General features: G+C 65.2%; 1 protein-coding gene across 1 annotated transcript in view; it reads right to left on the reverse strand.

Moving 5' to 3' along the window:
• Positions 1-3,646: 3,646 nt before the first annotated feature.
• PI4KA (phosphatidylinositol 4-kinase alpha) overlaps positions 3,647-12,371 on the reverse strand; it is a 57,741-nt gene continuing 49,016 nt past the window's right edge. Inside the window, exons 40-55 of the mRNA XM_052654954.1 lie at positions 11,819-11,909; positions 11,393-11,560; positions 11,170-11,223; positions 9,740-9,860; positions 9,438-9,567; positions 8,752-8,822; positions 7,780-7,852; positions 7,521-7,591; positions 6,741-6,850; positions 6,495-6,599; positions 6,295-6,420; positions 6,006-6,126; positions 5,539-5,698; positions 5,057-5,146; positions 4,648-4,731; positions 3,647-3,988 (exon numbers count right to left, since the gene is read on the reverse strand). Of these exons, the coding sequence (XP_052510914.1) occupies positions 3,937-3,988; positions 4,648-4,731; positions 5,057-5,146; positions 5,539-5,698; positions 6,006-6,126; positions 6,295-6,420; positions 6,495-6,599; positions 6,741-6,850; positions 7,521-7,591; positions 7,780-7,852; positions 8,752-8,822; positions 9,438-9,567; positions 9,740-9,860; positions 11,170-11,223; positions 11,393-11,560; positions 11,819-11,909 (1,627 nt within the window). The 3' untranslated portion in view covers positions 3,647-3,936. The remainder of the gene's footprint in view (positions 3,989-4,647; positions 4,732-5,056; positions 5,147-5,538; positions 5,699-6,005; positions 6,127-6,294; positions 6,421-6,494; positions 6,600-6,740; positions 6,851-7,520; positions 7,592-7,779; positions 7,853-8,751; positions 8,823-9,437; positions 9,568-9,739; positions 9,861-11,169; positions 11,224-11,392; positions 11,561-11,818; positions 11,910-12,371) is intronic.

Consider the following 12,371-nt stretch of genomic DNA (forward strand, 5'->3'; position numbering starts at 1 on the left):
CGCATCACGCCGGCCGCGGCCGCCCGCACCCGAGTCTCCCGAGTGGTTTCTGGGCGCCGGATTGGGGGTGTGTGGGACGGGGGGAGAAGGGGGTGTGATGGGAAAGGGGAGGGGAAGGGGCTTGGGGGTGGCGGCGAGAAACCTGGGGACGCGGGGCAGGGATGTCTTGTGTCCTCCGGCCAGCAGGCGCCGCCCCCCCCCGCCTCCGGGTCCCTCCGCCCTGCCCTCGGTTCCGTCCTGCCCTCGGTTCCGTCCGACCCCTCCGTTCCCCCAGCCCGTCCGCCCACTCCGGAGGTGTCGGAATCACGACTCAACCCACTCTCGCCGCCGGCAAATCCAGCTCGCGGCGCTGGCCGGCGGGTCCCCGCGGAGCTCCGTGTCCCGCGTCCGCGCGCTGGTTACTCAGACCCGCGGCGACCCTCGTCCCTGGTGGGTCCCTTGTTGGGGCGCGGGTGTCCTCCCCCTGGTCCGCGGCCTCTCCGGCGTCCGGGCAGTGGGGGCCCTGAGCCTTCATCACTGTGGTCTTGTCTAGCGTTGTCTGTTTCTGTGAAATATCCTGCTTAATGGAGGGGGAACTCGAGTTTCACTTCGTCTGATGCAAACGCTCGCTCTATTTTACTTTTTTTTTTGGCAGTGAAACTTCCGTACGTCCTGTGCACACATGCGTTGTGTTTCGCTCTGGTCTTTAAACAGTCCTTTTCTCGTTGATTTAATCGCACGTCTTAGTGTTTGGGGTTAAGTTTGTCTTTGCACTTGTGTGCAGTTTAAGAGTTGCGGGTTGAGCCCTAAAAGTCCCTCTTTCGTCTGGAGGTGGTGCTGTTCTGCTGGAACTCCTCCCGGGACTTCGTGACTTCGTGTTCGGTCATCCCCAGATGGCCCTCTGCACGGTCCCACTCTGGTTACAGTGGGTAATTCTGCAATGAGGGACTTCCTCAGTGGAGCCCAGTGGTTACGACTCTTCGATTTCACTGCTGGGTGCGGCTTGAGTGTGTGCTTTTGCTTTCGCTTCTTTTGGGTATTTACGTAGGAGTGGGCTTGCTGGGTCCAAGGGTGCTTCTGTTTAATTGTTTGAGGAGCAGCTAACAGCGCCCCGTCAGCAGTGCCCGCGGGGCCGGCTTCCCCAGGTCCTCTACTTTAGTTTGCTGGGTTCTCTGCTTCTTTTTTAATAACAGCCATCCTACTGGGGCTGATTTTTCTGCTTTCGGTTTTTGGGCACTGCATTCTCTACTTTCTATGACCACACAGTCACATCCATAACACGTTTCATCCGTAAAGCAAGGGAACTCGAGCTTTTACCCCCGAGCCCTCCACCCACTTCTGTGGAAGAGACACTTGATTTTTAAGGTGGACTTTTTTCCCCACAGTAAGTGGACTGCGCACCATCCCTCCCCCTTCCTGGTGAGCACAGCAGGGCACACGACCTCTGTGGCCTCCAGGCCCCTCTATGTCCACATACGCCGCAGCCACCATGGTGACGGGGGTGGGTCCCCATGTGTCCTCGGCAGGCAGCCTTCTGCAAACATCTTTTTGTTATTTTGCCAGAGAATCTGTGAGACCAGTTCCTCAGAGTGGGGTTGTGAGCCAGGGGTGACCACATGCATACTGGGGGGGTGGATGGCTGTGTTGGAGGCCCCTCCCCACAGGATAGGACCCCCTCTCCGCCTCGTGCACGGTGGGTGTGATGGGTGAGCGAGGGCACTTCAGGCTGGCTTTAGCTTGCAGGGGTGGTGGGTGGATAAGGGCCAGGGCCACTTCTTTTCCCGCAACTATCCATGTCACTTGCTGTTGTGGCTGTGCCTCCGTTTGGGGCTGCGACTGTAAATGAAACTGTTCTCATTCCTTTTCTTGGTGTGGGTACACACAGCTGACTTTTCACATCAACCTGTATCCTGAACGTCGGCTGTAGAACAGACCCAGGTTATTGTGGGTTTCTGTGTCCACAGGCCATTCCTGAGTCGCTTCTCTTTCCGATTCTGTTTCCTTCTCTGACTAGCCTGGCGAGGGCCCCAGGGCCCAGCGCTGAGCAGAGGCAGTGAGGACAGTGTGGTCTGGGAGGGCACACCTGTCCTGAGGCGTGGGGCTCTCGGGTGGGCCTTTCATTAACTGTATTATTGGAAGAGGAACTTGACTGCCCTCAACACTTTAGATTTCGTTTCCAGTCTCTGAAGCGATCTATTTGCTTATCAGCTCTTGGGTTTAGACTTTCTACCCAGCATTGTTAAGAACATTTATTTCTGACTTAAAAATGTAGTTTGCACACTGCCCCCGTCTTGTTCACGGCATTCAGCTTTCACTTCAAAGCCGACGCGACAGCCTTCCTTCCCACGAGAGGTGGACGTCAGTCCTGCGGTGGGCGAATCTGTTCTTCCGCGTGTTCACCCTGTGCGTGCCGTCTCTCCTGGCCCACTGCTCCCAGTCTCCCGCAGGCTGCTCCTGGAGGTCACGCCCCGTATTCCGGTTTGCTTATTTGAACATCTCTACCCACCTCCCCAGACACAGCCTGAAAGCCTCTGTCTTTTACGTGTATTTTGCCTGCTGTCCCAGCTCCACTGCTCCAGCTTAGAAATGCGTAGGCCTCCTCCAGCTCGCGTCGATCCCTCACAGTAGCACGGAACCAGCCTGAGGTGGTGAACGGGCGCACGGGCGCTGCCGCCGGTGCCGGGCGGCGTGCGTGCCGCCGGGCGTGCCGCTGTCCTCTGCCCACTGGCTTCCCTGCCAGTCCCGTCGCCTGTGCAGAGAAGGGCGCTGCGAGCCTCCAGCCCTGTTAGTCCATTTCTCCCGAGTTCTGTCAAGTTTTGCTTCAGAAGCACACATGTGCGTGCTGCTGGGGACTTTCCTCCCCGCCTTCCGCATCAGGCCTGTGACTGTATTTGAAGAGCATCTCTCGCCAGGATGTAATCGGGCCTCACATTTCATCCACGTTTGGAACTCCTGCCTCCTCATGGGCGGGCTCAGTCCGTGCACAGGTCACAGGGCTAGTGACGCAGTGGGCCCGTGCCTCGGCCGTGCGGCTGCTCCCCAATGACCTCCCTTCCTGGGCTGGCCCCACGTCTGACAAAGCTGTTGCCTCCCCACTGGCTGCCTGCCTTCCTGCTGCGCTTCCTGCAGCTGAGTGCTTTTGTGCCAGCTCTGGGGTCCCGCTGGGGGCTGGAGTGTCCCACCCCACTTCCCGTTTCTTTGTGCCCCCTTCTAGGTGCCCGTTCTCTCACCCACGGTTCCTCCCTTCACCTCTGTCTTACGCACTATGTACCGACCTTTTGGGCGGCTCACTTCTAGATGTTTTATCGTTTCTTTCGTTTCAGGTCTTTGGAGGGTTGTGGGGGTGGGATGGGCGCTGTGGGTGGAGGTGGGGGTGTCAGTGCGGGAGGACGGTGTGGTTGCGGAGCAGAGCGACCTGAAGATGCTGGAGATGGGCACGGGGAGGAGGCGGAGCGATGGCAGCGGAGGCAAGGCCAGGAAGGGACGCCGCCGGCCCTGAGCCGGCAGGGAGAGCACGGTGCTTTCGCTCCACTGGCGCCGTGCTGCCGTCTCTGCGAAGCTCACAGTCAGGGTGCCGGGGGCGGCCCTGAGCCCCTTGCTGCCCCCCCCCACCCCCCCGCCAAGCTAAATGTGCACTTAGGATCCAAGAGTAAACCAGGGTCCAGCGCAGCAGTGTTTTTGTTTTTATTTTGCTCACGTTGGTTAAATACCGCTTTTCTGACTGTTATGCCTAAGAACATACTCCCTGTACCTCTGAGATAGGACGGGTGGGGAATGTGTCCAGTGCAGGAAGAGCCTGTGCCCACACAGAGACCGGCTCTGATTGTCCTTCTGGCCACGCGGGTGGCACCCGGGACCGTGAGTCTCCGGCTTGGCAGGGGCACCTCTGGCCTGTTTATCCCTCGGATGAAGCGGCGGCCGGTGCACCTGCGGAGCTCGATTGTGGCCGTCCCGCCCTCAGTAGGGGATGTCGTTCTGATAGTACTGGATCATGTCATAGGTCCGGCTCCTGTGGGCACAGAGCGAGGGGCACTGTGAGGGGCTGACCCCTCTGAGCTGCCCTGGAGGCTCAGGGCCCAACCGCGGACCTCTGCCCCGCAGCGCCTCGCCTGCTGGGACCCGTGGAGGCTCCCTCCCTGGCAGCTCCCGGCTCTGCCCCATCTCCTCGCTCGTGGGCACCTAACGCGGGCTCGGGCAGACACCTTTCCTCAGCTGGCTGCCTCCTGTCCTAGGAGCTGAGCCCAGGCTGGGGGTCTGTGCGCCCCCGCCCAGCACACAGCAAAGCCATCTCGCCCCGTGCTGCCCGCCAGACTCCTCCCACCGGGCCACCAAGACCACGTGGCGCCCCCAGGCCGCGCGCCCCGGACCTTGGCGGGCCCACCGGGGTCAGTTCTCCGACCCCAGGGTGTGGGTCTGGCCTCCCGTGGGCCACCCCGTCGTTCAACCTGAAAACCTCCAGGCCACCTCTGACGGTCACAGCCCCGGGAACCTGTCCCCCAGAGTGTCACTGAGACCAGGCCCCTCCGGTCACAGCCCCCGCAGCCCCTCACCCCGCCAGGCCGGGCGTCTCAAGGTAGTGCATCCAGTCACCTGGCCCAGGAGTGGCCCCACCCAGCGCCCCCTGGACACCGCGTGGGGGCACAGCAGAGGGCAGGACTGGGGGCTTGCCTGTTGCTAAGGAAGCAGCTCTGAATGACCTTCAGGATGAAGTTCGCAGCCTCTCGCTCCGTCATGTTGGGGCTGAACCTGTGCCTGTGGGGGAAGGGCCACATCAGGGCTGCCACCCTGCTCGCGTGCATGTGGTCTGGTGTCCTGTGGGGCCATGGTTCCCAGCTGGCCTCAAGGGTTTGGGCCCCGTCCCAGCAGCTCCCGACCATGGGGCCGGCAGCTCGGGTAGGATGGGCAGGGGCTGGGCCTCGATGTGCCCTAAGAAACAAGGGGAGATGGGCACATCCCCTCGTGGCCGCAGAAACCAGAGCGCACCTCGTGCACAGGTCTGGGTGTCCCCGGGGGCACCTGGCCCGGGTGGCAGGCCCCGTCTCAGGGACAGCCACCCCGGTGTCTGCCCAGGACATACTTGAGGAGCTTGATTGTCTGGCCACGGAAGCAGGGCAGGCCCGTGTCCAGCATGAGGGTGACCAGAGAGACGACAGCGTCCATGTAGGGCCTGGGGAAGGGCAGGGAGGGCGGTGAGCAGAGTCCAGCCTGGGCATGGGCCCTGCCCGGGTATCACCACACTGCTCTGTGGCCTTAGCCACGTGGCGTTGGAAACCACGGGCTCTGGCTCAGGAAGAAAGGCGAGGAGGGCACTTGGACTGACTGGAGGCAAGGCCGAGCCTGGGAGGTGCAGACGTGGGGGCACCGAGGCCGAGTGAGGCGCTCTGGCAGAGACGGCAGATGTGACTGGAGCCAGGCCTCAGGGACCTCCTGCACACGCCCCTCCAAACCCCAAACCCGCCCCCCACCCCCCAAGGTCTGAGATGACCCGAGGGGAAGGGAGCCTGGATGCGTGGTCCCAGCAGGGGCCCCACCCTCCCTCATCTGGACCGCGAGGCTCACCGCACAGCCAGGTAGCCACGGACACACATCTCCATGAACCACTTGAAGGGTGTGGCCTCCATCTTGCCCCCCATGATCATCACCATCTCGTCCGTCAGCTTGATGTCTGGCTCCCAGCCGAGGTTGCCTCCCGGGGAGCTTTCAAACATGAACCCGAAATCTGCAGAACCCCCGAAAAGCCGCGGTGCTGGGGTCAGCCGCAGGCTGGGGCGGAGGGACAGAGCCCCGCCTCCTGGCTCCGCCCCCATGTGGATGCCGCGAGGGAGAGCCCCCCCCCTCCGGAGGCCCTGGATGGGCAGCCCCGCCCCGCCCCGCCCCCCGAGGTGGATGACGGGAGTAAAGTTCCGCCCCCCACGTGGAGGCTGTGGATGGACAGCCCGCCCCGCCCGCCCACCGAGGTGGATGACAGAAGTCCCGCCCACCCCCGTGGAGGACGGGGAAGGACAGCCCCGCCCCCGCCCGCCCACCGATGTGGATGAGGTGGCCCTTCTTGTCCAGCATGATGTTGCCGTTGTGCCGGTCTTTGATCTGCAGCAGGAACAGGAGGAGGCTGTAGGCCGCCATGCTGCGGATGAAGTTGTACCGCGCCTGCGGGGGGACAGCGGCTCAGGGCCCGCGCACCAGGCCGGGGGCAGGGCGGACCCGCACTCCAAGAGTCGGCCCTGGGGGGCCCACCCAGGGCTTCGCCGGCCCCAAGCAAGGCCATGGCTGCCCGGGCGGACCCAGACTGGAGGACCCAGGACGCCGGGCGCCCACCTGCTGGAAGGCCAGCGTGGACTCGTCCCCATACTGGCGCGTGAAGTAGTCGTACATGCCGAAGTCGGTCTGGCGGCCCAGCTGGTCCCGGGAGGTGCAGTCGGGGATGCACTCGATGACCCCGCACTAGGGAGGAAGGGCCAGGCTGCAGGCCGAGGGCCGGGCCGAGGGGCTGCTGGGCTTCCGCTCGGGACACTTACCCCGGGGGCGGTGGCCACCACCCGGTACGGGAAGACAAAGAGGTCCAGTCCGACCAGCTGGAAGATGTTTTTGAAGAGGTCAATGATCTGCAGGGCCAGCATGTCCTGGGAGGTGGAGATGCAGATGGTGGTGGGCAGCCACAGGGAAGCAAAGACTCACACTTCTGTGTGAGGCCGGGCGCCACGCCGGCAGCCGTGGAGAGGCCCCGGACGCCCGCACTGCCCTCCCGCCCAGCTGGGCTCTACCTGCCGGCAGTCGTCCCCCACTTTGAAGATGGCCGCCTGCCAGGAGATCTTCTGGCTGTCTGCCTCCTGCACACTGCCCTCCTCCTCGGGGTCTGAGCGGCACCGCAGGCCTGCGGGGAGAGGCCCTGTGAGGGTCCGGGGGCGCCCTGCTCACATGCCTGAAGGAACCCCGAGAACCTTAGGGATCGTGCCTTCAAAGCCCGAGGGGGCCGATGAAGGCCTGGCAGACACCGGGCCAGCGGGTGGGGCCACAGGGCCGCGTCTCTTCCTGAGAACAGCTGAAGACAGAGCCCCCTCTCCCTGGAGCGAGGACCTGCGGGCACTGTCAGGGCTGGGCCCCGTGAGGGGGTGCACAGCAGGAGCCAGGGCCACACCCTGGCTGGTGTCCTCTCAAGCCCACGCTGCTGGGCCTGCGGAGTGTGACTGCGTGTGGTAGCAGGGCCTCGCACAAGTGGCCAAGGCAGCGTGGCCCTGACCGGTGGCCATGCCTTCCCAGAGACAGAAGAGGGGGGACTCCAGCCAAGGCCGAGGACCAACCAGGCCCTGTGCTGGGGGGAGGCGCAGGACCCTGCCCGGAGGGACACCCCGGGCTCAGCACCAGGAGACAGTTGACGCCTGCCACGGAAGCCGGCCTGCCCGTGGGCGCTCGCACGGCGGCCAAGCAGACCGCCCTCCCGGGGTCCCCGTCACTGCACGTGTGTCCGCTGACCCCAGATGAGGGGCCGCACTGACCTGCCACCATTCACAGGAACCCCAGACTACACGGGACAAGGCACTGACCTTCCTTCTCAAGCTCACTAACCCCGCAACGTTTCACCTTGAACTTCGCCAGATACGGGGCCTTGGCAGCGCTAGAAGACAACAGACTGTGGGCGCGAGGGAAGGGGGAGGGGGGCGAGGGACGGGGGAGGGGCGCGAGGGACGGGGGAGGGGGGCGAGGGATGGGAGAGGAGGTACGGGGGAGGGGGGTGCACAAGGGACTGCGAGGGGGTGCGAGGGACGGGGCAGGGGGCCTGCGAGGGGCAGCCGGGGGTCGCACCTCTGCATGGGCGTCCCAGACTTGTAGTCAATGTCCAGCACGATGGCCTCGGGGTTGCTGGGCAGGTAGCAGCCTGTGAGGGTCGGAGGGTTGTCACGGGAGTGGGCGGGATGCAGGACACGCCCTGGGCAGACGGGGCGGTGCTGGGGCCTGGAAGCCCGCCCTCCCTGGCTGCTATTTCTCTGGGTCTGTCCTGACGACCACATGGCCCTCGCCACCCCCACAGACACGTCTCCGAGGGGACGCCTGAACCCTCAGCTTCCTGGGTGCCCCACCACAGGACACACAGGAGCCCTGGCCCCGCCCGCCTGGCCCCAGCTCAGCCTGGCTGAGCGGGTCAAGATGAGAGGACGCCCCAGCCTGGTCTGGGGCTGCAGTTTCAGAGCCCCCAGGGGGGGTCCCGACGGAGGCACTGGCCCTGGAACCACGTGGTCCCCTGCCTCCTCCCTCACTGGCCCAGCCTCGCTCACACGGCCCAGCTCCGCCCTGCAGCTGGCTGGCACCCCAGGGCCTCTGGGATGTGTCCCAGCAGCAGGAGTCCTCTCAGAGGCTGGGCGGGGCTCAGCATGGTCGGGAGACGCTCCCCCCGGGGCTGGTGCCCACCGTGGAGCAGGCCTGGGCACGCAGGCAGGGCCGGGTGTGAAGAGAGCGCGTGTGCGGCAGTGAATAACTGAGAGCTGTGCGGTGACATCTGGGCACTGTCCTGCCAACCAGCAGCACCAGGGCGGGGCACGGGCCCTCATACCATGGGCCCCAGCACAGCGCGGACGCCCCTTCCCACGCACACTGCCTCTGCTACCCTGGAGCTCGGGAACCTTCTAGAACCACAGCTGCTGGGGACAGGGCTTGGCCTTCAGAAAACAGCTGCAGCCAGTAGGCCCACAAGTGGCCGCTGAGCAGGGCAGGTTCTGGAGAGGGATGCCAGGCACCCAGGGCCCGCGCCCCCTTCCCACCAGGCTCCACCCCGCTCACCAGGCTGCACCTTCACTTCAGACAAGGCGGACAGGCAGGCCTTCTTTCTTTCATCGCCTTTGGGGTAGGGCCTGGGGACCAGGACACAGAGGCTGACCTTCACGCTTCTGGCGGCAGGCCCTCCTCTCTGAGGGCCGCTGCCCTGCGTGGCCTCCGGCGGCCTCCAGACCTCTATGCCCCAAGATGAAGGGCTGACGTGGAATTGCGCCCTCACATGCAGAGGGTGGCCCAGGGAGCCCACCCCGACAGCCAGGCGAGGATGGGGTGACTGGGCATGAGCCGGAGCTCTGGGGACAGAGGGGGCCAGGGTCCTTCCCCGGGGTCGGCCAGTGTCAACCCCAAGGCCCGTCCCGCACAAACGTGGGGCCAGGGTGTCTGAGGTTGATGTCCGCCCCGCGTGAACGTACACCAGAGAGGTTAATCGAGACAGGGCCCCAGATCGGCCAGTGGGTCGGGCTGCCTAACGCTGCTGGGCCCCTGGGAGCCTCCAGAACAGTGGCCTCAGACCCGACGCGAAAACTAATACGTGCTTCCCGTGCACCTGAGGGGCCGCGGGAGCCCAGGACGGCAGGTAGGCTCCCAGCCGGCTGCTCTGCGGTGGTGGCCACGGGGCAGGGGGCGGGGGCTGTGTGCACACTGCCTCCGGGGCGGCTCGCCTGCGTGGGGCCTGGAGGAGGTGCACTTACTTGATGATGGCTGACACATTGGTGATCTTGTTGAAAAAGTCAAACTCCCGCTGGTAGAAGTCCTTGGCCGGGCCGGAGAGGGAGCCCGTGATCTCCTCCACCAGCTGCTCCAGGAGATCACCGATGTCGGCTGCGGAGTTGCTGTGGCTGAGCCTGGGCCCGGGGCCATCTCTGTGGACCCCACCCGGAGGACGCGCGGGTTGGCCGCCCAGGGAGTTGCGGGACGGAGCCGCGGGGCTGGGGGCCGAGGTGGGAGTGGAGGGGTGACCTGGGCAGGGGCCCTCACGGGGGCCGGCACTCACGATCCTTCTGGTGGCCCTCTTCGTCCATGTAGATGTTGGTCTTCATGTTCCAGATGAACTGGTGCGCCAGTAGCTGGGACTGGGAGGCGGCCCACAGGATGTACTCCCGCACGTAGCCCATCTACCGGGGCGAGACTGTGGTCAGCCCGGCCCAGCCCCCTGTGAGGCCCTGCGCTGGCTGCAAGCAGCTGTCCTGCAAGCATGTCAGCCTGCCAGCCGGCCACCACATCTCAACTCAGGCACGTGCAGCCTCGCCCCCGCTCCCCCCGACTCTAGCCTGCCTCTGCTACTGTGGAGCAGGAGGTGTGGGCAGGCGGGCTTCCACCGCCACCCTGTGAGCTGCCCAGGGGCGGGTGGGTGCCAGAAAACCCTACAAGCTGGTGGTTGCGCGCTGTGGTCCCTGCCCACCTGTGACCTCTCCTCCCCCGTCATGCCCAGCTCAGGGTGAGTCCCCAGTCTAGGTTACGAAGGCGCTGGCCTTTCTGGAAGACTCCTGGGGGGCAGCCTCTCCTTCCCCACAGCCGCCTCTGCCCCCATCTGGGGCCGCTCCCCCACCACCTGGTAAAGTATTCCCTGGTCGGATGTCCTCGACTTGGTGGGTGCACTTCCCAAAGAGGTCAGGCTTCAAAACACCCAATTCTAACTCAGCAAGCAGAATGGACGTTGAACCGTGAACATGCAACCTCTGGTGCAGGCTTGGGGCTTGGCCGGGACAGGGTGGTCTGGGGGCCCTGGGCTGGGCCGGGAGGGCACTTGCTGGTGCCTGGAGGCGCAGGCTCGGAGAGGCACCGGGCACAGCGGGGTCACCCCGCAGGTGCTGTCTGTCCAGGCCCCTTCGGGGCACGCCCTCGCTCATGGCTGAGTTGTCCCGCCCCCCATCTACACACTGAAGCCCCGTGCTTGCTGGAGGCCTCACTGGAGATGGCTGGAGATGCGCCTTTGAAGAGCTGGTGAAGTTATGTGAGATCAGTGCGGGCCTCATCTAAGCTGACTCGTGTCCTCAGAAGAGATCGGGACACAGACACGAAGGACACAGGGCGGTGGCCCTGTCTCATGGCGAGGAGAGGGGCCTCGGGGGAGCCAGCCCGCCCCACCTGGACCCCAGACATCCAGCTTCCAGGCTTGTTCAGGTTCTGAGCCCGTGGACTCCTCCAGGGTGGCCCCAGCTTGCTAGCACACCTGGCCTCTCCTCCCAGGAGACAGAGAGCTGGGCATGGGAGTCAGGGCCTGCCAAGACCCCCTTCCAGAAGACAGATCCTGGGTGGCGGCCCACGCTGAGTGGCGGCCAGCGATGCTTCCAGAAGCTGCTCACCTGCACAGCAGGCCTGGGACTCAGGCGCTGGATGGCCATGTAGTGGGCAGAGAGCTTGGGCTCAGGTCCTAGCCCTGTGCCCCTGCCTGCCTGGCCCTCGGGGCTGGCGCAGACTTACCTTGTCGTACCTGAGCGCCTGCACGATCTGGGGGATGTAGAACAGGATGGCGTCCTGTGGGGGGCAGGGTGCGGCTGTGACTCCAGGGCGGGGGTCCCAGGAGCCCACCCCGCCTGGACCAGCCTCATCCTCCACCAGGCTGCCCCCACGGCGTGTCCCTGAGTGCCTCCCACTCCACAGCAGTCGGGGGCAGCCCCAAGGCCCGCCCGGCAGATGGGCTCACCGGCGGAAAGGATCGCAGGACCTTGACCCCGTACTGCGCCGTGAGGGGGTGCGGCGGGTACATGCTGGAGAAGTAGGACAGGCCCGTGGGCGGGTCCGCGGGCGCCCAGCACAGCACGTGGCTGAGCTCGGGCGCGTCGGCGTCAATGGTGTGCCAGGTGACCAGGAACTGGAGGGAGGAGGGGTCGGGGGTGGTCCTGAGAGGCATTCTCAACGGCAGTTGGCACGCTCTGTCCCCCAGCGCCGCCCCAGCCAGGGTGGAGCGCCGAGGCCGTCTTCTATAGTGCACGCCTCGTCCCAGGGCGGGAAGCGTGGGGCAGCGGCGCTCACGCCCCTCTGCGCTCAGGGCTTTGGTCACGCTCTTCCAGGCGGCCCCGGGGCACTTCAGAGTCTGTGTTCCTGCCCTGGCCCACCACCTGCCCCCTACCTTGATGGCTTCCGGGATGTCACTAACGGCTCCCGGGTCCAAGCGCACCAGACGCGTCACCTCGTTGCCGATAGCCTCCGTGTTTTTGAACCTGCAGGCACAGAGGGTGTGGGGCGCAGGCACTGAGGACGGGGCCGAGGAGCCCGGGACTGAGGAATGTGGCCGGCGCCCAGCAGCGTCTGAGCACCCTCGCTTCTGGCGTGTGCGGTGACCTGGGACAGAGGGCCCTGGGCCAGGAAGGGTCTGCCCTCCCCTTTCAAGGACCCCAACGGCCTTGGCCAGGCCCCAAGCAGCCCGTGGGCCAGAGGGCACCGCAGCAGGTGGGAGGGCGCAGGTGAGCGGTCAGGCCGCCCCGCATGGACTTGGCGCCCGTGGGAGGAAGCACTGGGCAGGCAGCGTGGGCTCAGGGGGTGACAGGCCCCCCGGACACAGGCACACGGGGCGGGGGTCTGTGAGGACTCAGCCCCCTCTGCTCCCGCTGGCCAGAGCCGTCGGGAGAGCTCACAACACAGGCACTGCTGCCCAAGGACGCCCCGGGAGTCACCGCAGCTGC

This window comes from Budorcas taxicolor, chromosome 17, assembly GCF_023091745.1.
Source record: "Budorcas taxicolor isolate Tak-1 chromosome 17, Takin1.1, whole genome shotgun sequence".
In the NCBI taxonomy this organism is placed as follows: Eukaryota; Metazoa; Chordata; class Mammalia; order Artiodactyla; family Bovidae; genus Budorcas; species Budorcas taxicolor.